General features: G+C 42.1%; 2 protein-coding genes across 4 annotated transcripts; both read left to right on the top strand.

Annotated features, from left to right (window-relative positions):
• The first annotated feature begins 279 nt into the window (after positions 1-279).
• LOC133895894 (plastidic glucose transporter 4-like) lies at positions 280-5,930 on the top strand. Of its 2 annotated transcripts, none has more exons than XM_062336421.1 (14): positions 280-456; positions 636-894; positions 1,777-1,888; positions 2,094-2,161; positions 2,448-2,580; positions 2,653-2,752; positions 2,893-3,005; positions 3,224-3,317; positions 3,412-3,565; positions 4,251-4,397; positions 4,472-4,545; positions 4,637-4,725; positions 4,818-4,932; positions 5,430-5,930. In XM_062336421.1, the coding sequence occupies exons 2-14, from the start codon at positions 663-665 to the stop codon at positions 5,601-5,603; spliced, it is 1,605 nt and encodes a 534-aa protein (XP_062192405.1). In that variant the 5' UTR covers positions 280-456; positions 636-662; the 3' UTR covers positions 5,604-5,930. The 2 variants fall into 2 exon arrangements, with proteins under 2 accessions (XP_062192405.1, XP_062192412.1); XM_062336428.1 differs by having other exon boundaries at positions 331-456; positions 633-894.
• Positions 5,931-6,171: 241 nt separating this feature from the next.
• LOC133895910 (uncharacterized) lies at positions 6,172-15,505 on the top strand. Of its 2 annotated transcripts, none has more exons than XM_062336438.1 (12): positions 6,172-6,793; positions 6,982-7,129; positions 7,201-7,352; positions 7,449-7,631; positions 7,889-7,964; positions 8,156-8,233; positions 9,584-9,669; positions 10,883-10,956; positions 11,430-11,475; positions 11,597-11,706; positions 11,995-12,169; positions 15,027-15,505. In XM_062336438.1, exons 1-12 carry the CDS (start codon positions 6,518-6,520, stop codon positions 15,189-15,191), a joined length of 1,569 nt encoding a protein of 522 aa, XP_062192422.1. In that variant the 5' UTR covers positions 6,172-6,517; the 3' UTR covers positions 15,192-15,505. The 2 variants fall into 2 exon arrangements, with proteins under 2 accessions (XP_062192422.1, XP_062192430.1); XM_062336446.1 differs by lacking the exon at positions 15,027-15,505 and adding an exon at positions 14,386-14,760 and having other exon boundaries at positions 6,176-6,793.
• The last annotated feature ends 7,141 nt before the right edge of the window (positions 15,506-22,646 follow it).

Consider the following 22,646-nt stretch of genomic DNA (forward strand, 5'->3'; position numbering starts at 1 on the left):
GGTCGGGGAAGGAGGAGATGATGCGGAGCAGCGGTGCTAGGTGCGGGACGCTGAAGGATGATGGAGGGGTGTGCGGCCGCGGGTTTGTCCGCCGCGTGCGGGCTATATAACATTTGAAGCCGTGTCTTGTGTCTTCTAATCTAGCGTGATGGTGAACCGCCACTGACAAATGCAGTTAACGTCTTTCGACGCTTCTTATCCGGTGCACACGTCGTTGCCGGCACGGCAAGTCCTCGGCTCCTCGCATCGCGTGGGTGTACCCGCGGGCCGTGCCAAAAAAAAAAGAACGTGTAAATCCTCATCCGCTGCTTGCCTCGCAACTATCGGATCTTGCGACGCCCCCCCCCCCCCCCCCATTCGTTCGTCTCCCTCATCTTATAATCCCATTTCCAATCCGCAAACGCCTCACGCGAGAAGCGAATCGAGACATCGCCACTCAACAGCTTCTAGTCGAAGGTATGGCTGCTGCGCGAGCTCTCGAATTTAGTAAAGTCTTTTTCTGAATCTGCAAGCTATCAGTCTCCACTAGTCAACGCCAAATTACGACGACTTCTTTTTACCTTTTCTAAATGATTTATTTACTAGAGAGGTCGTAATTTTTTTTGTGGCGTGGTGGTGGTGATGTGCAACAGCAGTAACAGGCGCAGGCGCTACCGTTAAAGATGATGCGCTGCGCTGTGAAGGGCGGCGGGTACGTCGCTTCGTCGTGCGGTGATCGGAGGTCGTCGCAGGCGATCGGTCCCAGCGGCGTGCGGATGTCGGCCGGCAGCGGGTTCTGCGCGGGCGTGAGGTCGCGGGCTGCGGATCTCGCCGGCCTCGAGATGGCGAGCCTGCGCGGCGGCGTCGAGGGGCTCTTCCGCCCGCGCTACGGCCGCGTGCGCGCCACGGCTGCAGGTGCGTCTCGGACCACGGGCGCGTGAGCGGATGTGTTGATTGCTTTGCGGTTGGTTGGGGCTGGGGCTGGGGCTGGAGAGAGAGAGAGAGAGAGAGAGAGAGAGAGAGAGAGAGAGAGAGAGAGAAGGGGGGGGGGGGGGGGTTGTAACTACTGGTTACTGTTAGATTCTGTGTGGGGGCGATCGGGATTAGATGGGGTGCTCGATGGATTCTGCAATGCATGTTTTAAGCGCAGCAATTTTGTTGTGGATTGCATTGGGGATTCGTGGAAACGTGAGGTATTTCCACTGTCTAGTAGCTGATGTGATCGTCCTGGAGGTGGTTGGTTGGGGACCTGACGTGCTTATTGTTAGGTTCAGGTTTTGAGACGTCTGGATATGTGGATGTGGCATGGTCGTTAGGCTCTGAGTCATGTGGGAGTGTTGATGCAGAGTTGAATCCCTTTCGCCCTATGAATCATGTGGGAGTGTTGACGCAGAGCTGAATCCCTTTTGCCCTAGGCGCGGCAACATTTATGCGCATGTCTCATCAGTGATAGTGCCGTCTGAGCTTCAAAATAAAATACTTTGCCTGGCACAGATCAAGACTTTGTAAAATGTGGACGCATGGAACATTCCATATCACAGGTTATGACACGTATTAGCAAGCAGAGCAAGTGGAGGGAAAAACTTGCTGCAAAAAGAAAAGCTGTGAAATGATAGATGTCCACGTATTTTGTCTAATCCTGATCCATAATTTAAGGGGATGTGTAGATTACTATATCACCTCCAATATTGTAGCTGTTGTTCATGCGCTCTTGGCTTTGTTTGTTGCTAGTTTAAACTGCAAATGGTGTTTAACACTGCCTGTTAATCTCTCGACTCATTTTACTATCTTATACAGTTGATCCTGAAGATGTTCCATTGAAGAAGGTTCATGCTAAATCTTCTGGACATGTTCTGCCATATGTTGGTGTTGCTTGCTTGGGGGCTATTTTGTTTGGTTACCATCTTGGGTATGTATATCGTTGCTTGCTACTAGATAATTATTTTTCATCACTACTGGATAAAACACAGTTTACATATAATCTGAATTTTAATTGATGGAAATGAATAACAAGCTAGAGTAAAACAATTCCATCTTTTCTGCAGTATTATTTTGAACACAAAAACTGTTAGATAATAGCGTGGTTCTATCTCATGAGTATATATGTGCTACAGTGTGGTCAATGGGGCGCTTGAACATCTTGCAAAGGATCTTGGGATCGCTGAAAATGCTGTCTTACAAGGTATCACATACTTTTTACCGGCTCAACTTAGTCATGCTTAAATGCTTTCCTTATTGTAGTTGTAAGTACCTTTTAGCATGGTCTTTTTCTCAATGTTTGTAAAGGAATATATGAAACTTGGATCCATTATGCGCTAATGTTCTTTTTGCCAAAAAATACAACTAGCTAGCATGTTGTTTTCTAAAGTAGCAGATAGATGACTAGAATCACTCAATGATAATAAAAGCATGGTTCTGTGAGATATCTTTTTGCCATTTGCTTCACTAGACATCTGTTTGTTACTCAGGATGGGTGGTTAGCACATCCCTGGCTGGTGCAACTGTAGGTTCTTTTACTGGAGGATCTTTGGCTGATAAATTTGGCCGAACAAGAACATTTATCCTGGATGCTGTCCCGCTTGCTGTAGGTGCATACTTGAGGTGTGTTTTGAGCTATATAGTCCCAAGTGTACACTGTTATCTTATGCGAAACTAACACACAAACATTTGCAGTGCAACAGCTCAAGATGTCCGCACAATGATTATTGGTCGATTGCTTGCTGGAATTGGCATTGGGATCTCTTCTGCTCTTGTGCCCCTTTACATATCTGAGGTTGTGATATGTTGAAATGACTGTTGCTTTGTTCAAAAAGTACTTCTGTTCTGATATGTTACAATTACTGTATCTTTGTTCAAGAGCTACTGCCCGTGTTAACAAACATCTCCAACAAATGAACTTATTGCACCTTGCAGATATCACCAACTGAAATCCGTGGAACACTCGGCTCCGTTAATCAACTTTTTATCTGCATTGGAATTCTTACAGCTTTGTTAGCTGGGTTGCCTTTGGCAGGAAATCCTGCCTGGTGAGTTTTCTGTTTGCTCATTCATTTGTTTTTCTGCTTCATTTTACTTCTTGATTCTGAAAGCAATGGTGAAAATTCTAAGGACAATGAAAGCAATCAACATGTTTTCCCAACCCATCTTGCATATAAGGGAGATCTAGATATGCATATGCCAACAAATTTGGTATGATATATGGATGATATTCATGTTTTTCTCATTTCTAATTGTATTTAATCAGGTGGAGGACAATGTTTGGAATTGCAGTAATTCCATCCATTTTGCTGGCTGTAGGAATGGCTTTTTCGCCTGAAAGCCCTCGTTGGCTATCCCAGGTTTCTGTTTGTAAATTCTTTGACCATACTGCGTACTCTGTCCATCAGGCTATGGCACAATGCTCAAGATTTATTTTTCTGGCATTAACTGCAGCAAGGAAAGCTTACTCAAGCAGAATCAGCTGTAAAAAGACTGTATGGAAAAGAAAAGGTTACTGAAGTCATGTATGATCTGAGAGCTAGTGGCCAAAGTTCTTCTGAGTCAGATGCTGGCTGGTTTGATCTTTTCAGCAAGCGCTATTGGAAAGGTAGTTTTGTCTTGACAGTCTCAGAATTGGCAAATTTGGTTCCCTCGCAATTGCATGATGAAATGTCCCCTGGTTACTTTCTTTTAATATCATTCTATTGCTTACATCATCCAACATCTAATGAAGTCAATAATTTGGTGGAAAATACCAACCAGAAAAAAAATACATATATAAGAATATAAGATAGCAATTGTTATGCACCAAACCACATTCATCCAACTAAAAATCTGAGGAGTTATAAGACATCTCCATAAGAGTGGTTGAGTTTTTTTTATGTTGGCTCGCCAAGCCTATCACAACCCTCCTCCTTAACCCGGGCTTGGGACCGGCTATGTTGTTATATTCCTATATATCTATATGAAAACAAAAATGAACTTTCATTAATTATCAAGCAAATAATTATGTTAATGTGTTTTTATGCTTTTACATTTACATAGTTAATGTCTCCAAAGAATATTCTCAGGGTTAACTTAGAACATTTCCTGATGTGCGTGGTAACTGAGCATATTTTTGAGGAAGTTGGCATTGTCATCAATTCCGTGCACACAAGTCTTACTTAAGTTGATCCTGAATAAGCTTAAAAACTTGTGTAGTCAATGTATTGTTCTTTTGATAGCACCCATATGATAATTGATAATTATGATGGAAATGCTACATGTATGCTGATATATTTTTCATATTGCAGTTGTGAGTGTGGGAGCGGCACTGTTTTTGTTCCAACAACTTGCTGGTATAAATGCTGTTGTATATTACTCTACATCTGTGTTCCGCAGTGCAGGCATTGCATCTGATGTTGCTGCAAGTGCTCTTGTTGGAGCAGCCAATGTTTTTGGTAAGTTCACTTTTAGTAATAATATACCAGCATTAATTTCCGAACCTTTTTTATGGGGCATATATAACATGTAGGCACCATGATTGCATCTTCTCTGATGGACAAGCAAGGCAGGAAAAGCCTTCTGATAACAAGCTTTTCTGGAATGGTAGTGCCCTTGTCAACAATGAACCTTGTGTTTTAAACTCAATCAGCAAATGGAGGATTTCTGACATATTCGCTTCCTTTTTCCCTTGCAGGCTGCTTCAATGTTACTCTTAGCTTTGTCCTTCTCCTGGAAAGCGTTGGCACCTTATTCTGGGACTCTTGCTGTTGTTGGCACTGTTCTGTAAGTTGTTTATCGTTTAAGTCTGGCTGTTGCTGATTGTATTTGTTGGTTGTCTGTATAAAGTTGAACTGTTAACACCTAACTTTATTCAGGTATGTGCTGTCATTTGCTCTTGGAGCTGGTCCTGTTCCAGCACTACTCCTTCCTGAAATATTTGCCTCCAGAATAAGGGCCAAGGCTGTCGCGTTATCTCTATGCATGCACTGGGTGAGTCAACTGTTCATATATGCACTAATATACCACATGCAGATATTTAGTCCCAACCAATCACATTTTGTTTTCTTCATTGCAGTATATCTTGTTTTCTTTTTTCGCTCTGTTACATTATTTACTATTTTGCAAAATACAAGGTAATGTAGTTATGCCGGTGGATAAGATTGATGGAGAGTGATGCTTGGGCATGCTAAGTTGTTTTCTTGTAGTTAATATTGACTGCTTTGGTAGATGGGTTTTCGGTTTGAAGGCGTTACATGTAAACACTTCAGCTTTTCCCCCATCTGCCCCATTTGAAAACGTTCTATTTCTCACTGTATATTAGTCAATACATATACTTTTTTTAAGCTCTTGCACTTACATTTATTCAAATTTCTGGAGTCTATTTCAGTTGCTAAGATGATCAATACTGTGAGGATGATTAACCTGCTGTGCTATTTGGCTTCACCTACCTACACCAGTGAATCCTTAACTGTTTTTCCACTTCGCAGGTATCCAACTTCTTTATTGGACTGTACTTCTTGAGTGTCGTCAACAAGTTTGGTATTAGCAACGTGTATTTGGGATTTGCATCTGTGTGTGCTCTCGCTGTTCTTTACATAGCTGGAAATGTGGTCGAGACCAAGGGGCGATCCCTTGAAGAGATTGAGCGGGCTCTAAGTTAAGAAAGTTGATGTGGTAGTCATGCCGCTGAACCTTGTTGGTGACCGCAGCCAAAGATCCAAGTAAACATCCTTGGACCTGGAGACGCTGTTTCTAGTTTCATGTAGTTTCAGAAATAAGTGAGCATCAAAGGTTACCAACTGTCGGTGACATGATGGGCAGTAAGTTTGCTCTGCTTTTTTGAATTCTTGTCATTTGTCGAAATCAAAGAACCCCGGTGATGATGTTCCTGGAGGTAAAATTTTCTTTTTTACTTCTTAGATGTAATCGTTTCTAGTGTATAGATGAACTTTGTTCTCCCGAAATAAAATTCCATTTTCGGATAGTAACTACCTGTATATTTGATTACCATCAAATGCTGATGCTGTCATGTCTCGATCCGAAAGTGAACCCTCTGCCCTGAAGGGTAGTCCATCTTTCTCGAGTTCTTCGTGCAGTCTGTTGCTCCTCGCAACATCTTTTCAACGGCGAGGTATGTCTCATTCTCAGTGCCGTCGAAATGTGATCACAGTATTTTCAACGTGTTAGTGAGACGCCGGTGGTACAGTATTTTCTGCAACGGATGGTCTTCTTCGGAAGCATCTGGCTGGTGAACCCGACGCAGACTCAGAGAGGGTGTCCTACTGGGCCTGTCAATTTGTTGTTCTTGTTGCACGTGCCGATGTCGACCTGTGCCTACATTGGCGGCTCTAGATCGTCGTGTTTACTAGCCAGCGAGTAGGATACAGCCTCGCAGATGAAGCGGAAGCCGGTTACACGGGACCATTGATCCACGTGTCAGCGGGCACGTGATCTCCTTCCGGATGAAGCGAGGCAGCTCGTCTGTCGTCTCACCCTCAACGACCTCAAGTACCCTCCCCGTCCGAAGTCCTAACCAGTAACTAATTCTCAACATCGCGGTGTGGAGGAGGAGAAGATGGGTTGCCCCTCCTACCGGCTGGCGGCGGCGATCACGCTCCCCTCGACCGGCGAGTTCCTCGTCGTCCGGCAGCCGGCCCCGCCGTCCCCACCGGCCCCGCCCGAGGAGGAGGAGTACCGGCAGTACGTCGACAGCGACCTCTACGACCTCCCGTCCGCGCTCCTCGGGCCCCTCGCAGGGGAGCTCCGGTCGGAGGTGGCCATCCGCGGCGCGGACTCCGTCGCCGGCCGCCTCGACCTCTCGCGCCTCGACGTGTCCGCCGCGCTCGATCAGGTGACATACTCACCAGCCGAGTGATTTTTTCGTTTGGTGCCAGTTTTACACTTGGTATCTAGAATTGCTTACCAACTGCCTTCAATTCTCGAAGTGGTCTTCGATTCGAGTGGTAAGTGTGGGGTGGGTGCCTGAGTTCGTATCAAATTTGACGAACTTAACTGCTCTAAATGATGGCTTCTCGTTAGATTTTCAATCAATTTGGCTTGCCGGATGGAATGCGTGGGGAGTGGAGGCTCCTCAAGTATGTGGAGGAAGCAGAATTTGGCCCGGACGCTGGCGTTAACACGGTGTTCATCATTGGGTCACTGGAGTCAAAATTGGATGGTTTACAAGGTCCAGTGCTTAATTTCGCAGTGTTCGTATAGGAGGAATTTGCTTTACCATTCTGTGTTTGCAAATGGCAGATTCGTACAAATGGATGTCCAAGGAGTGTGCGTTGGGGTTGCTTTCTGAAGTGAAGCCCTGTAGTGATCGCATAGGGCCGTATGCATATATTGGACTTCTGAAGTCGGAGCTATCATCAAACCGCACAGCTGCCCCAGCATTGCCCTCCCAGGTATCTACGTTTTTTGCTTGCTTCAATTCATGCAGAGATAACTATCATGCAAGATAGTAAGATAGTTCCCTGTTCCTCAAATGTATTGTTCAATAGGAGTACCCACCTGGAATAACACTTGTACCGATGAAGAGTAAGACATTACAGCCTTTCCATACAACTAATCTTGTGGTAGTACGAGCAACCAGTGGTGCTGGTGGATCGACACGCTCTGATTTTGTTACTTCTGGGGATGCCCTGATCATAGATCCTGGATGCAGCTCTCAGGTTCATGCAGAGGTAAGATCAAATTCATCAAATTGTGTTCTTAAAAAATCAATGTATAATGATACAGGAAATATCTTTGACTTAATTATCTTGTGAAATGCATCTTCCACCTTGGCCTTGTTTCTTTTAATTATTGTAGTGTATTGTTGAAGATTTTCAGAGGAGTGCCTTCCTCTTATCTTATTTAGGGTACCGAATTTTTCAAGACAATACTGTGTGTGTACTGATTCTTCCTTTTGATTGAATAATTACATCTTTATTATGTTCAGCTTGCAGATCTTGTCAAGTCCCTTCCAAAAAAGTTATTAGTCCTTGTTACACATCATCACCATGATCACATTGAGGGTATGATTAGAAATGTTTTATTTAGCATTTCTTTAGTCTTTCGATATTCTAATATACTGATAATTAAGATCTTACCTGGGAGTCGAATCGTGCTGGAGAAATGTAGTTATGTTATAGTGCCGTTTATGCTCTTTACTATCAGGCGTATTTGTCCATGATAAACAAACTGAATTCATTTTGTTCAATTGTAGGTCTTTCGGTCGTCCAGAGATGCAATACTGATGCTGTTCTTTTGACACACCAAAACACTATGAATCGCATAGGGAAAGGTGATGACCTACATCCATTCATTTCTTTTTGTCAATTTTGTAAAACTTGCCATCTTCTTTGCGGAAACATATCCATCTTCTCCTTTGAAAGTTTTGAAATCAGTTGGGAAGCATGATACTTGAATAACTGAATAGGTATCTTGCAAGTAAAGAAAATGTCTTCGTTGGTCTCAAACGAACTACAAATTTAGCACCTCAATTAAAATAGGATAAAGTCCATATATCAACCCTCAAATATGACCCTAGTCTAGAAAAGAACCCTGAACTTTGAAACCGTTCACTGTTCCCTCAAATTTGTCCACTTTACAACCCTTGGTCGAAACTGGGGTGGTTTCCGATGATGTGGCATCCTAGTGGCAGCGGTCCCACATGTCATACTATTGATCTCTCTCTTGTTGGCTTGCTGCTCTCAAGCTAAAGCCAAGAAGTCACATGAGTCCACACTCCCAGCTTCTCCTCCTCGAGCTCGTCAGCTGCGTCATGCTTATGACGCGTGCAGTCGAGCAGTGATAAGATGGCGGCCACGGACGCCGTGCTCGAGGCCTTCAAGCAAAGCAGTAGGAGATCTTCCGCATCACCTCGCTCACGACCACACCGCTCAGCATGGTGTATGACGAGTCGACCGAGTGTCTGTCTTGGTGCGTCTATAGCCTTCCGCCATCTGTGATTGCCATGACCCGCGCCTCTTCACCATGATAGTCCACTGCCATGTCCCATGCCATGCTTGCGATGGAAGGAAGCCTTGCCTGTGTTGGCCATGTCCGCCGAGTTCCGCTGTTGCGTGCGAATCTCCTTGTCGGGCCAACGGCAAGCAAGCTTTGAAGTGAGCACGGCCGCACAGCACTCTGCTCTGCTCTCTCCCTTCCACGGTTCCAGTCGGCGTGTTATTTCCTCATCTGCAGACATGGCAAAAGGATACCATCTTGGCTCCACGTGTTGTGAAACCATGCTGAAAATCGTCCAAGGGGGCCAGGTGAATGGATTGGCACAGTTGTAGGTTGTCTTTCGATTGGCACAGTTGTAGGTTGTCTTTTGGACGGTTTCAGAGTTGAGGGTTGTTATGTGGACTTTTTCCATTAAAATATACTTTCTGGACAACCTTAGACAAGTTGTCCTTAGAAATTGGATAATCATTTGAATAGTTTCTTCTACATTGAAATGGTAAACCAGCTATAGTTCATACCAGTTCTGGTTTTCCTGAATGATAGCAGATGTATCATAATCTGTCGCATAATCAATTTAATCACTATCATTTCACTAACTTTAGCTACCTTGCGTCCTGTACTGTTGTCAGATTATTTGTATTATCCACACCCATCTTTTATTCATCTCAGTGTGCATGCTGTATAGGAAATTGGTCGGTTGGCTACACATTGGTAACTGGTGGTGAGACTATATGCATTGGCAACCAAGAACTACAAGTTGTTTTTGCTCCTGTAAGTCAGTATCTTGCTTGGATAATTGTTCTCATAAATGCCAACAATCTTTTTTTACCAATGTATTTATTGGTAAAAACTTTTCCTCCTGTTAACACAAGATAGTTCATTTGATTGGTCCAATCATTATTAAGTTTATGAACTTCTCAACTTTTTTGCCTTAGCAAGGTCCTATCTAGTTAAGGGCATGTTAGGTGTAGTATTTGTTTTTTGTGTGTGTGTCGGGGGTGGGGGGTGGCTGAGGTTGTAGGTGAAGGAGGTGGGAGAGGTGACATCGACGCATGGAGAGGAGGCGGCGACGCTAGGGCTTTTTCCCATATGGGCACAACTCCTCTCATTATGTAGAGAGGCAAGTTACTTGACACCCAACGAAACCTAAGGATGTAATCCACCCTGCCTAATACAAACCGGCATTCCTAAAACTTATCCCTAATACTACCTCCATTCTCAAACATGTCGTTTTAGAATGCTTGCAGTCAAACTTCAAAAACTTTGACCATTAATACACATAAAATTGCTAGGATTCAACACATGCAAACTATATGAGTGGATTCGCCGTGAAAATACTTTTATATTATTATATATTTAACATATTTCAGTAAGAAATAATTATAAAAAGTAATGTTAAAATAGGTATATTGGAGACCATGTCGATGTCCTAAACAACAAGTAAAAGAGAACAGAGGTGGTATCATAATAAGATAACTTGCCGGGCGAAGCCGGCTTGGATAGGGAGGGAGAGGGTGCGTCTGCACCCTAAGCCAGCCGCCCCTCCCCTGGCGGCATGGGCAGGGAGGCGGCAGCCCTAACCCTGGCGGCTGCCACCTCTGTGTTGGGCCGACCCATTAGGCCCATAACAGGGCCATTTCATGATTCAGAATTTCAAGGATCTGTAGCAGTTGACAGTAATACATGTATACTGCTTGGTAGCTAGCAAACGTTTTGTCTTTTACCATGCTATTTTTCATATTGAATTCTTAACAGCAAATATTAATAGATATTCTTGAAAACCACTGTAAATTTTGTTTCATATGTAATTTAATCATCTACCAAATCAAATGCATTCTTTAATTCACTTTTTCCATTTGAGTCCAAAGCATATGTTGAACTAATTTGATTTCATAAATAATAAAGCGGTGCATCACATGTAGATTTCAATTCTGTGTATTCTTTTTTCGATCCTCTTTAATTCCTCTCTGTTTTTGAATCCCAGGGTCATACAGATGGTCATATGGGGCTCCTCCATGTTAATACCAATGCACTAATTGTTGGAGATCACTGTGTAGGGTAAGTATTCTTCAGCTTGTTAGTTCTAGCACAGGTAGATGCTATATGATCTTCCAGTGTGAAGACTCAATGTCAATGGTCACAGCTTCCATTTGAAGATCACAAATTCACAATGGCAAATAATTTTGTACATGCCCAATTGATAGAAAAGATGACATGAACCTTTGAAATTTTGGAAGTGCTGAATTTTGCAGAGTAATATATGCCTTAGTGTAATACACAACTTTAGGATGTAAAGGATTTAACTGATCTCCCAGTGTTGTAGCAAGAAAATATTGCATTTCTTTGTAGTTCTCTGAAGTGGTATTGTAAAATGGTACAGATCAAAACAAGAATCAAAATGAGCATATTCATCTTTTAAAACAAGGTGGTACAAGTCAACTTTTGTACACTACTATGTACTGTGAAAAACTTCAATGCATTATGTGTGCGCAGCTGGTTGCTTAAAAAAAGTTTGTTTTCCCATTTTCCAGGCATGGAAGTGCAACTTTAGACAGTAGGTCTGGTGGCAACATGAAGGTAACTTTATAGTACCAATGTGTTTGAATCTCCCTCCCCAGTCCCCACCCCTTACCCCCGGCCGCCTTTTTCCCCTGATGCGCTCTTGCCTCCAGAACCAAGTTTGATCTGAAATATGCAGGCCTACTTCGAAACCACATACAAATTCTTGGACTTGTCACCACATGTGTTAATTCCAATGCATGGAAGAATCAACCTATGGCCTAAGCATATGCTTTGTGGATACCTCAGGTACAAAAACTAATCACTTCTGCAGACTTTATCTACATGTTGCAGTTCTAATATTGAGATTTACTTTGGGATTTTCTGGTCAATTCTTTGTGGTCTGTTTCCTTCTTATCCCTACATGAAGTGATTTTTTTATAGCATTTTTGTTATGCATTTCCTTTTGCACTCCCAACTCTTGAGCGCATATGCAAAACTACAACACACTCTTTGTTTTCTGCCTACATCAGATAGTTTGTCCCTTTTTTGAGATGATGTGGACATTCTGATTTAGTCTGTGTTTACTGCTTTCAGGAATCGAAGGGCTAGAGAAGCCTCCATTCTGCAATCCATAGAGAATGGGGCCCAAACTCTGTTTGAAATAGTTTCAAGGACTTATAATGATGTAGACAGGAAGTTGTGGATTCCTGCTTCTTTCAATGTTCGCCTTCATGTTGACCATCTGAACTCCCAAAATAAACTACCCAAGGTGAGTGGTTGAAATATAACCATTTTGAGGGCCCGTTTGGGATCAAAATCCTTAGGATTCAGATTAAAGTTGAACTGAAATCCTAAAGATTCCTAGAGCAATCCCCTTCTTCCAAAAAGTCCTTGAGAGTTTTTCTCCCTCTGAATGCCTTAAAACATAGACTAACACAAATACATCAAATTTCTGGATGATCTGTTCTCTTTGATCTTGTAGAATTGTGCACGATCTTGATCTAATATGAGTATAGGGAAAGTGCTGTGGGATGAGCATTTAGTCAAATAAATCAGTGTGCACTTGAATGTGTTGATCTCAAGCCACATGATTAGTTTCTTATAGCAGGCCAGACTTGGGTTGGCTTATGTGGCGTTGATTCTCCAAAATAAGGCCACAAAATCTTGAAGGAGCATAAATTCTGATGCATATTTTCTACTACCCATGCACTCTCCTTGCTTATTCGAGTTTACTTGAATTGTTAGCCTATAGGTGTGGATGGCAAGCAATTTGCAACCTTAAACTACGCCTGACACATTTGTTGCAAGTTGCTTAATGTGTTGGAGCAAGAGTTCGTCTTGTCCTAGTAAGTACGGCGAGAGTTTCTTCTAAGGAGGAGACTTAAGTTTGAAGACGAAGTTTAAGAGGAAGGAACACCACAAATGTATTGATGGTAGAAAAATGGATCCTTTGGGAAGAGTATCACAGCGTGATTTGGTGTATTTTCACCTTTGTCTTTTTTGCTGTCTTACCCATCCCTTGCCTGGAGGGCCATGACCTCCTATTTATAGGGCCGTGCGTAGCTTGGCGTACAAGTTATCATAATGTATAAATATCCGGGATCTGATCGAATTACTGGGTCTTATCCCGGATAATTATCTTCTATCCTATCGGGGAGATAAATATCCATCGTGGTAATTATCGTGGTGCCTGCCCCCTGAAGGGGGCAGGCCGGTCGCCAACTGCGGTCCGGCGCCGTACTGTCAGGGGTGTCAGGACAGCCTTCATCATGCCAGGGTGTTAGAGCGACGTCCGCTAGCCTAGGTATTTAATGCCGGTCACCTCCTCGCAGGCAAAGTACGACCGGCTTTTTCCTTTTGGCAGATCTTTCTTGAGGCCTGATGACTCACCCAGTAGCTTCCGGGAAGCCGGCCTGGGCAGCGGGAGGCCGAGGCTTCGAGAGACTGAGCCTTTGGGAGGCAGGACTCCGAAAGGCCGGGGCTTCGGGAGGCCGAGACCTCGGGAGACCGAGCCTTCGGGAGGCAGGACTCTGGAAGGCCGGGGCTTCGGGAGGAAGAGGCTTTGGAAGGTCGAGTCTTTGGGAGGTTGGGCTGGTTAAGGGCATCCCTAGCAGCGGAGGTATCCCGTGCTACAGTACCCGCAAAGTACTGTAGCACTGGAAATTCGTCTCCAGCCGATCCCTTGTCTAGTGCTACAGTGCCACGGAGAGGAGCACGGTGCTCTAAATTTGACGGGTTACTGCAGCAGACGCAACACTGTAGCAATACTGTTCACAGAGGCTAACAGTGGGTTTGAGGGAGGAAAAGAGCAGTATAAAGTAGGAAATAGGGTAGTTGTTGGAGATGAAAAAATAAAAAATACTGTAATAGTGATAGGGGATGCTATAATAGTGTTTTTGAGGATGAAAATTTGAGATAGCTGCTGGAGATAGCCTAAGCCAAAGGGTCGTCGGGGGTCCTTAATAACGACCAATGCCAAAGGGTCGTCGAGGGTCCTTAATAACGACCCCCAACAGAATGTACACGTAATGCCATAATAATACAAGGCATTACCAATAGGAGTTATAGGAGAAAATCAGCGCTGCACTTTCGCAAATGGTATAAATTTATTATATAATGCGAGGATGACATATGTCTTGCCCTACTACAAGTTTGTGTTAGCTTTCATTATATTATACTTTACAACCTGAAAGTATGCATGAATCACTTTTGCAAGTTGCTCGAATGAATATATACATATTGCCATCATAGTACAAGGTATTAGTAACTGGAGAAAATCAGCTCAGTACCATCACAAAGAAGTATAAAATGGAAAATATCATCCACTGTAGGATGGCATGTGGATTTTCCCTACTATAAGTTTGTGTTAGCTTGCATTAGATAATCCATCAAGTTATGTCTTTCCTCGTTTGAAATGTACCTTCTTTCTAGAACTAATTATTTATTGATAGAGATGATTACATAGTTTGATTAAACATCATGCAGGATTTCTCCTTAGAAATGTACAATCAAAGTTGTGATGGTTTTTTTTGGAGCCTGGCATAGTCATATATGGCAGAAGGAACATCAAATTCGCTTTCTGAGTTGAATTTTGGGCTTCTCTGTTCGATGTATTAGCATTTCTTACATGACAATGAACAACCCAATCAAGAAAACCAAACGTTGTAATCCATGAAGTATATCCTGGCAACTCTAGATGATCTGCAATGCTGGATAAAATATCCGTTTGCCTTCCTTTCCCTCGTTGAAATAGGTGCTATCCTTTTCACCAAGTATCTATTTTTAGGGTTGGAAAAATTGGATTTCAAATTTTTACCGAATCTCAGTTGTTGGCTGGTAGTTTCTGACCGGTTATGGTTACCATCATCTCTCAATTCTATCTCAAATTTCTATGTAATTATCTAGAATTGTGTACACCATACAACATATATAGAGGAATGCAGACTAGCTAGGTCCATAAAAACAGATCAAAACATGTCTCGACTAGTAGTTGTCTACCGCTATCCATCAGTTACCACTGTTTTTTAATCCCAGTATATAATTATACCACTCTTCTGTATTTTTACAGAGGTTAGTATTGTTACTTTCAAAATAGCAAGATTAACATCCCAAATCGATGTGTGCAGGACTTCTCACTAGAGAAGTTTAAGGCCAGCTGTGGAGCTCATTTCATGTTCCGTTGGGCAGTGTCGTATGTGCAAACCAAGAGCTCTCCAGCTATCCTTGCGGCAGGTGCCCTCGCTAGTGGTTTGGCAATTGCTTATGCTCTAAAAAAGAACAGTAGCAACTAGCCATAGAATTCTCTCGGCAAGACACTGAGCGCCGGGCAGTGGAGCAGCAGCAGGAGGTGCGGTGATTGGAAGAAGGACGAATGCCGGTGCGGAAGGAGATGGGCAGCGGTTCTAGGATCATTGCCTTACTGATACCATGAAAGTATGAAAAGATTCACACAATGAATTTCCATTAATCATACATGATGTACATAAATAGCCAACCGGCTATGCATGGTCAATGCTACGGCTAATGCTACAATCAAGGCCAATCAAAGCTAATGAAAGCTAGTTATGGCTAATAAAGGAGATATTATTCTACCAATAATACAATGGCTGAAAATATGCTAACAGGGTGATCGCTGCGCACGCACGGCCACAACACCACACTGCACGACCCTTGAGGGCCAGAGGCGATCGTTTCACTCGCGCCGCATCCTTGCGGCGGTGGGTGCGTGCGAGGAAGGCAAAACACTTGCCTTAGATTATCCCCAACTATATTCCTTTCATTTCGTTCTCTCTTGATTCCCTTTCCTGTTCTCATTCTTTTTATTTCTCCTCATCTCCAACAGTTTTCCTTCGAAGGGAATTGCGAAGGGAAGGAGAGAGAATCCCGTCCTGAAGGGAATGACCCTGAGAATCTCGTCGTGAAGGGAACCGTGAAGGGAAACCGTTGGGAGCGCTGAAGGGAACGAGAATCTCTTCACGACGAGAATCTAACCATGAAGGGAATCCGTTGGGGTAGTCTTATGGGCTCCACGAATGGATGCTTCGGGACGCCTCTCGTCTTGGCGTCCCAAAGGTTGGGGTGGTTTGGGCACACACAAGGCCCTTGATATGGCACGGTGCAAGGAGCTTGACTTTCTTCACATAAGTTGTTATAATGTTCTACCATGATAATATTACCAAGTGATCCATGGTGTGATACCTTTACAACAAAGTTTTTTAGATGCCATTTTCTTGTTGAAAATTACCTAGTCGGTATTTTCTTGTTCCTCATTTGCTTTTACAATGAGGAATAGTCTAAATTACACTAGAAATATTGTCAGCTATACGAGAAAAATACCAGAGTATAGTAACAGCCAGCCACCCACTAATACCCGTCGGGATTTATCCTATGTTTTCCACATATATGGATATTCCACATGCGTTCTGTTCACGAGAAGCATCGTATCACTTCCGAGCTGAACAATTCTGTATAGTCCCCTTGCTCTTAGGGTAAGATTGTTAGAATTCCATTCATGGAGGCTACACTCTACAACCTGCTATTGGGGAGGAGAAAAATAGCCCATCCCTTATCCCTCGGTCTTTTCCGTGGTGCCGCTCACAATGCCCTATGAGGTTAGGGAATGGGATCTTTATAAAGATACGAGGAACAATGACATCCTAAGATGAAAGGTGAAGGTGAATTAGGACACTTAAAGATCTAACCGGCTCTGAAACTTCATAAGATAAACCTATTTCAATTTCTATCTAAATGTGTTATAGGTTTATTTAATGTGTCTATTCTACCACTCAAGAGTAATGCAACCTACTCTAGCAAAGTAAATTATAAGAATGCAAATATGAAAATATAAATAAGGTAGATAGACAAACTCGGTACAAGCGATTTTTATCTTATAGTATCGATGGTATGAATACCACCCCCAATCTACGTTAGAGCTTCACCAAAGATATGCTCCTAGTCATGACTCTTGAGTCACTAAGCCACCAAGGTAAGGCCTCAAGTCGGATGAGCCACCAAGCCATCAAGACAATGTCTCACCACTAGCATCTCTTCCAGTCACTTACCGTTGTGATCATTTTGGCGCTTGAGCCACCAAGGCAAGGGTCTCCGCGTCTCCGTACACATGTTTTGCCGCCGCTCCACACCAAGTAAGAGGGTCAACAAGCTTGAGCCACCAAGATCCAAGATGTCAGCGAGTCACCATGACTCAAAGGCATCGATATACCACTTGGTACAAGCTAGGATCACTCCTTGATCACTTCTTCAGGCTACAATACCTAGCTACAACTCACTCTAGGCCTATAAGCACTAAACACTATAATTTTGTGTTTAATCGTCTTAAATGATCATTCTAAGCACTTTGGTGGTTTAGATGTCTTCTCAAGTGTCTATGAGATTTCTTGGACTTTAGCAGCATGCCACATCTTCAAATGAATGAGTGAAGGGGTATTTATAGCCTCAAACCCACCAACTAGCCGTTTTCCCAATAGCTTAGAGAAGCTGTTAACACCCTCACCGGATTATTCGGTGAGTACAACCTCAAAAACTAGCCGTTGAAACTCTACTCAATGCCTCTATGAACACCGGACACTCCGATATACCTTTAAATCCATCACTGGACCTTCTGGTGAGTTGTCTTGAGTCATCTGAGCCTTTACAGCCTCTCCGTGTAAAATACTCTAGTGCATTCATCTTCAGAGCACCAGACCTTACGGTGAGTTGTTCTTCATTGTTCAACACCTGCAGTCGACTCTGCAAGAAATGCTTTGGTGCTATAATATGGTGTGTACAAACCAAGCATTGGACAATCCAATGGGTTGATCTTCAATCTTTTGCACTTATATTCTTCTCTACAGGAAATACTCCGATGTTATCCAGTGCAGATCACCGGACTATACGGTGAGGTCCTCAGCTTTCTCCCCATTTGTCAAAAACACTCCGGTGGTCTCATATCCTATTCACCGGACTATCCGGTGAGGCTATCAGCCTCTGGACATAATGCTCCAGTGAGTGCAAACTCCTCTGTATCGGATTATCCGGTAAGACAAATCTTCCTGAGACTTTTCTAATTCAATCAAACTTTATCCCAGCTACGGTGGCTTCTTGATGTATTGCATCCATGAGACCTAATGACATATATTATTAACAAATATGTTAGTCCCAATGACTATATTGTTATTAATCACCAAAATCACAATCATAACCTAATAGAGCCATTTTCGCTACAATCTCCTCCTTTTTGGTGATTGATGACAACACAACCAAAGTAAGTGGCAAATAAAAAAATGATATCAATCATAAAGAGCACAAAGCCTTACCATATTGCTTGGATACATGTTCTTACTATTTAGTCTCATTTGTTATCGCTCCCCCTTTCTACATTGCCATTATCTCCGTTGATTGACCCATGCAAGAACTTCTCCCCCTTTGTCAACCTAGGTGCCTCATGTTGCTTTTTGTATCTTCGTCTTCTTCTTCTCTTTGTCAACTTCGATATTTCTAGACATCTTGTATCTTACTTCTTACTTTGATAATCAACCTTCTCCCTCTTTATCAACAATCTCAAAAAGGATTATAAACATATGTTGAACTTGAGGAGAAACATTATAGCACATGAGAGAGCTTCATAAATCATGATCTAATGAAATGATACCAATTGAAATGATATATCGATTGTAAAGATATGAGGCATTGATATCAATTGAAAAAGACAAACAAAGATCATAATTCATGAAACTCACATGATATAACCTAAACTCGCTAGCAACACATGTTAGTCTCAAAATCATAAGACATAGGATATACTCCCCATAAAAATATCCATACAAGTTTTGAATACATGCGAGATATATGCACTTGTTATTAATAACCATGAGAAAGGTATCTTATAGATTGGTTCGTGGCACATAAAAGATACCAATTGTGAAACTAGTGTCATGAAAGAAATTTACAACTAACAAAACATGTAGGTTGCTCATAAGAAAGAGAGAAACACAAAAAACCTACCATATGAAAATCTACACTAAGTATTGCAATAAATTGAAATATACACGTACAATCCTAGACAAGTCAATGGTTCAAAAAGCATGAACTAAAGTCGAGCTAACATTACCTCATTACCTTTGGATGGGGATTTAGATATATGATGATCATGATCTTCATTAATGCGTTCAAATCTTGTACACTTAGCTTCTTTGCTTGAATCTTCACTTCATCATATGTGCCAAGTCTCCAAATCCGCATAGCCGCCTCGTGCTTCAAGTTTTCTTTGGAACTCAAACTGATTATGAATCCTTCATGTTGATGATGACTTCCTTAGGCACCCAAATGGGTTGGTTTCACCCCTAGTCTTTTCTTCCAACTATTTGTGAAACCACCTTGCCATTATTCTTCTTCTTGAGCTTATAGTGGTTGCTCTTGGTTTTGATCTTGTAGTTAGGCTTGGTGTAGATGTTGGAGATCTTGTTGGAGAGGTTTATAATTTTTTTTCTTCTTCTTGATCTACTTCTTGACTTTCTTGCATTGAAAGGACTTGTGACATTCTTGATAACATTTGAAGCATGTCACGGTGGACCTCTCCGCAAGCTTCTTCACCATGGTAGCATGATTATCTTGAGGAGGTTGGGCATGGTTCTTGCCCTTTAATCTTGTCAAGTCTTTTTTAAGCTTTTTCACTTCTTGCTTGAGCTCATCATTTTCTTGTACAATGACTTCATTAAATGATTCTATAAGAACATTCTCAACACATATCTTATTGCAAAGGTGTGAGTTAGATAAATCAATTAAATCATCATAAGAAGTATAAGCATCTACCTTAGGATTGAAATTAAATAGAGAGGTAGATTGCATCAAAGGGACCTTAGTTTGAGATTCAATACAATCAAATTTTGCTTTAAGCTCTTCATGCTCCTTATTTAGAAAATTGAATTTGCTCAATAATTACTCATAATTAGAAATAAAGGTAACATAAATGTCATTGGGGGCATTGAATTTCTTAACTTCTTTAGATTGTTTCTTAAGAGACCTTTATTGCTCATTAATCAAATGAAGGAGTTCATCATAGAAGGGAGAATCCTTATTGATTATCATCACTTACATCACTATCCATACCTTTTACCATAAGGCACTTGTGTGATGATTTGCGCGATGATGACTTGCGTGATGATGACCTTGAGGAAGAGTTTCTCTTGGAGAAGTGGATTGCAAAGCTCTCATCACATGAGCTTGAATCTTCATCTTCACTGAACAATCTTCTTATTCTTGCAAATTCTTTGGCTCTTCCTCTTATCTCCCTCTTGCTCTTGGTCTTCTTCTCCTTCTTGATGTGATCAAATGTTTTGACCATGTCTTTCATGGAGATTCAGTGATCAATCTTGATATTGATCTTCTCGATGTTCTTCTCCACTGGAGAGATGAGCTTGTCAACTTCGGGGTCCATCTCATCATCGCTTGATGTGCTCTGCTTATCATCTTTATTGCTCTCTTCATCCTTATATTCATCTCCTTCATCTTCGTTTGAGATTGACTCTTGCTCTTGCTTCTTCATCTTTGTCTTCATGTGTGAGTATGGTGCTTGCTTGCTTGTGAGAGCAAGATTCTTGACGTCAGATGAGGAAAAAGTTTCAACCCTCATATTTATGGTCATCTCATGGATAGTGATCTTGCCGAGCACTTGACCTGGAGTCATCTTCTTAATGTTGTGTTGTCATAAATGATAGAGACTGTCATCTTGTACTTTAAAAGAAGAGATTTAAGTAGTCTTCTTACCACTTGATAATCGTTAATTAGCGTCAAACCTAGCCCATCTATCTCATTGACAAGAATATTCAAACGTGAGTACATGTCATTAGTATTTTCATACATGTCATTAGTACATGTCCTTTGTGCCTTCATGAATTTTAATGAGACTAGTCCAAATATCATATGCATTGGTGTGAAAATAAACACGATTAAATGCATCAACATTTAAAGATTATAAAATGATACTTTTTGCTAATGCATCTAATTGTCTCTCCTTATTGGTGATGCGTTGCTTCATCTATTCCTTAGTGACTCTTCAAATATTTAGACTCTTGGCTTGCAAATAATAAGATATTAATATTTTTCAATAGGGAAAATTGTTGCCATCAAAAAGTGGAGCACTATGGGCATCTATTCCAACCACGGACGTCACAACTCTAGGATATTAAGCCTATCAAGAGTACGAGGCTCTGATACTAATTATAAGGAACGGTGACGTCCTAAGAGAGGGGTGAATTAAGACACCTAGAAACCTAAACCAAAATGGCTCCAAAAACTTCCCAAGATAAACATATCTCAATTTATATCTAAATATGCGATAGGTTTATCTAGTGTGCCTATTCTATCGCTTAAGAGGATTGCAACCTACTCTAGTAAGGTAAATTGCAAGTATATAAATGGAGAAACGTAAATAATGTAGAGAGACAAACTTGGCGTAAGGGATTTTTATCCCATAATATCGATGGTATGAATATCATCCTAGACCATGTTGAGCTGCATAAAGGATATGCTCCCGGTCGGCACGACTCTTCCGATCATGGCTCTTGATCTACCAAGTCACCAAGATAAGGTATTAAGCATGATGAGCCATCAAGCCACCAAGGTAAAGTCTGACCACTAGCCTCTCTTCCGGTAACTAGCCGTTGTGATCACTTTGGAGCTTGAGCCACCAGGGAAAGAGTCTTCGTGTCCCCGTACACGTGTCTTGCTATCGCTCCACACCAAGTCAGATGGTCAACAAGCTTGAATCACCAAGGATTAAGATGCCGGTGAGTCACCAAGACTCTAAGGCACCGACGTACCACTCGGTACAAACTAGGATCACTCATTATCTCTTCTTCAAGATGCAACATATAGCTACAACTCATTCTAGGCCTATAAGCACTAAGCACTATAATATTATGCTTAATTGCCTTGGATAATCACTTTAAGCACTTTGGTGGCTTGTATATTTTTTCAAGTGTATATGAGCTTCCTTTAGACTCCAGCAGCATGTCACACCTTCAAATGACTAAGTGGAGGAGTATTTATAGCCTCAAACCCGCCAACTAGCCGTTTTCCCATTGGCTCAGAAAAGCTGTTAATACCGGATGATCTGATGAGAATAGTAGTACTAACACCGGATCATCCGGTGAGTACAACATCATAAACTAGCTATTGGACTTCCACTCAAAGTCTCTGTGAACACAGGACACTTCTTTGTGCCTTCAAATCCATCATCAGACCTTTTGGTGAGTTATCTTGAGTCATCTGAGCCTTTGCAGTCTCTTTGTATAAAATATTCTGTTGCATTCATCCGGTGTCCATTTTTATTCACACCGGATCATCCGGTGAGTTAAACCATCTCTTATTTTCCCTGAAAAATGCTCCGGTACAACTAGCTCTGTAATCACCAGACTATGTGGTGAGTTGAATTTCATTCTTTAGCACTTGCAGTCGTCTCTACAAGAAATACTCCGGTGTTCACAAACCAAGCACCGGATATTCCATTGGATTGATCTTCAGTCTTCTGCACTTGTATTCTTTGCTATAAGAAATGCTCCAGTGTTACTCTGTGCAGATCACCGGACTATTCGGTGAGGTCCTCAGCCTTCTCCTCCTTTGTCAGAAATACTCTGGTGAGTTTAACACACGGAGCACCGGACTATCCGGTGAGACTGTTAACCTCTGTGCATAATGCTCCGATGAGTGAAAACTCCTTTGCACCAGACCTTTCGGTAAGGTTAATT

Source organism: Phragmites australis, chromosome 2 (genome assembly GCF_958298935.1).
Source record: "Phragmites australis chromosome 2, lpPhrAust1.1, whole genome shotgun sequence".
NCBI classification, from domain to species: Eukaryota; Viridiplantae; Streptophyta; class Magnoliopsida; order Poales; family Poaceae; genus Phragmites; species Phragmites australis.

What these genes read in the sequence shown, in the direction of transcription:
- LOC133895894 (XM_062336421.1), top strand. Translation starts at nt 663, where the DNA reads ATGATGCGCTGCGCTGTGAAGGGCGGCGGGTACGTCGCTTCGTCGTGC. An exon ending in TAACAAGCTTTTCTGGAATG is followed by an intron (nt 4,546 to 4,636) that starts GTAGTGCCCTTG and finishes TTTCCCTTGCAG; the next exon opens with GCTGCTTCAATGTTACTCTT. An exon ending in TATCTCTATGCATGCACTGG is followed by an intron (nt 4,933 to 5,429) that starts GTGAGTCAACTG and finishes TCCACTTCGCAG; the next exon opens with GTATCCAACTTCTTTATTGG.
- LOC133895910 (XM_062336438.1), top strand. Translation starts at nt 6,518, where the DNA reads ATGGGTTGCCCCTCCTACCGGCTGGCGGCGGCGATCACGCTCCCCTCG. An exon ending in CCCCAGCATTGCCCTCCCAG is followed by an intron (nt 7,353 to 7,448) that starts GTATCTACGTTT and finishes ATTGTTCAATAG; the next exon opens with GAGTACCCACCTGGAATAAC. An exon ending in GCTCTCAGGTTCATGCAGAG is followed by an intron (nt 7,632 to 7,888) that starts GTAAGATCAAAT and finishes TATTATGTTCAG; the next exon opens with CTTGCAGATCTTGTCAAGTC.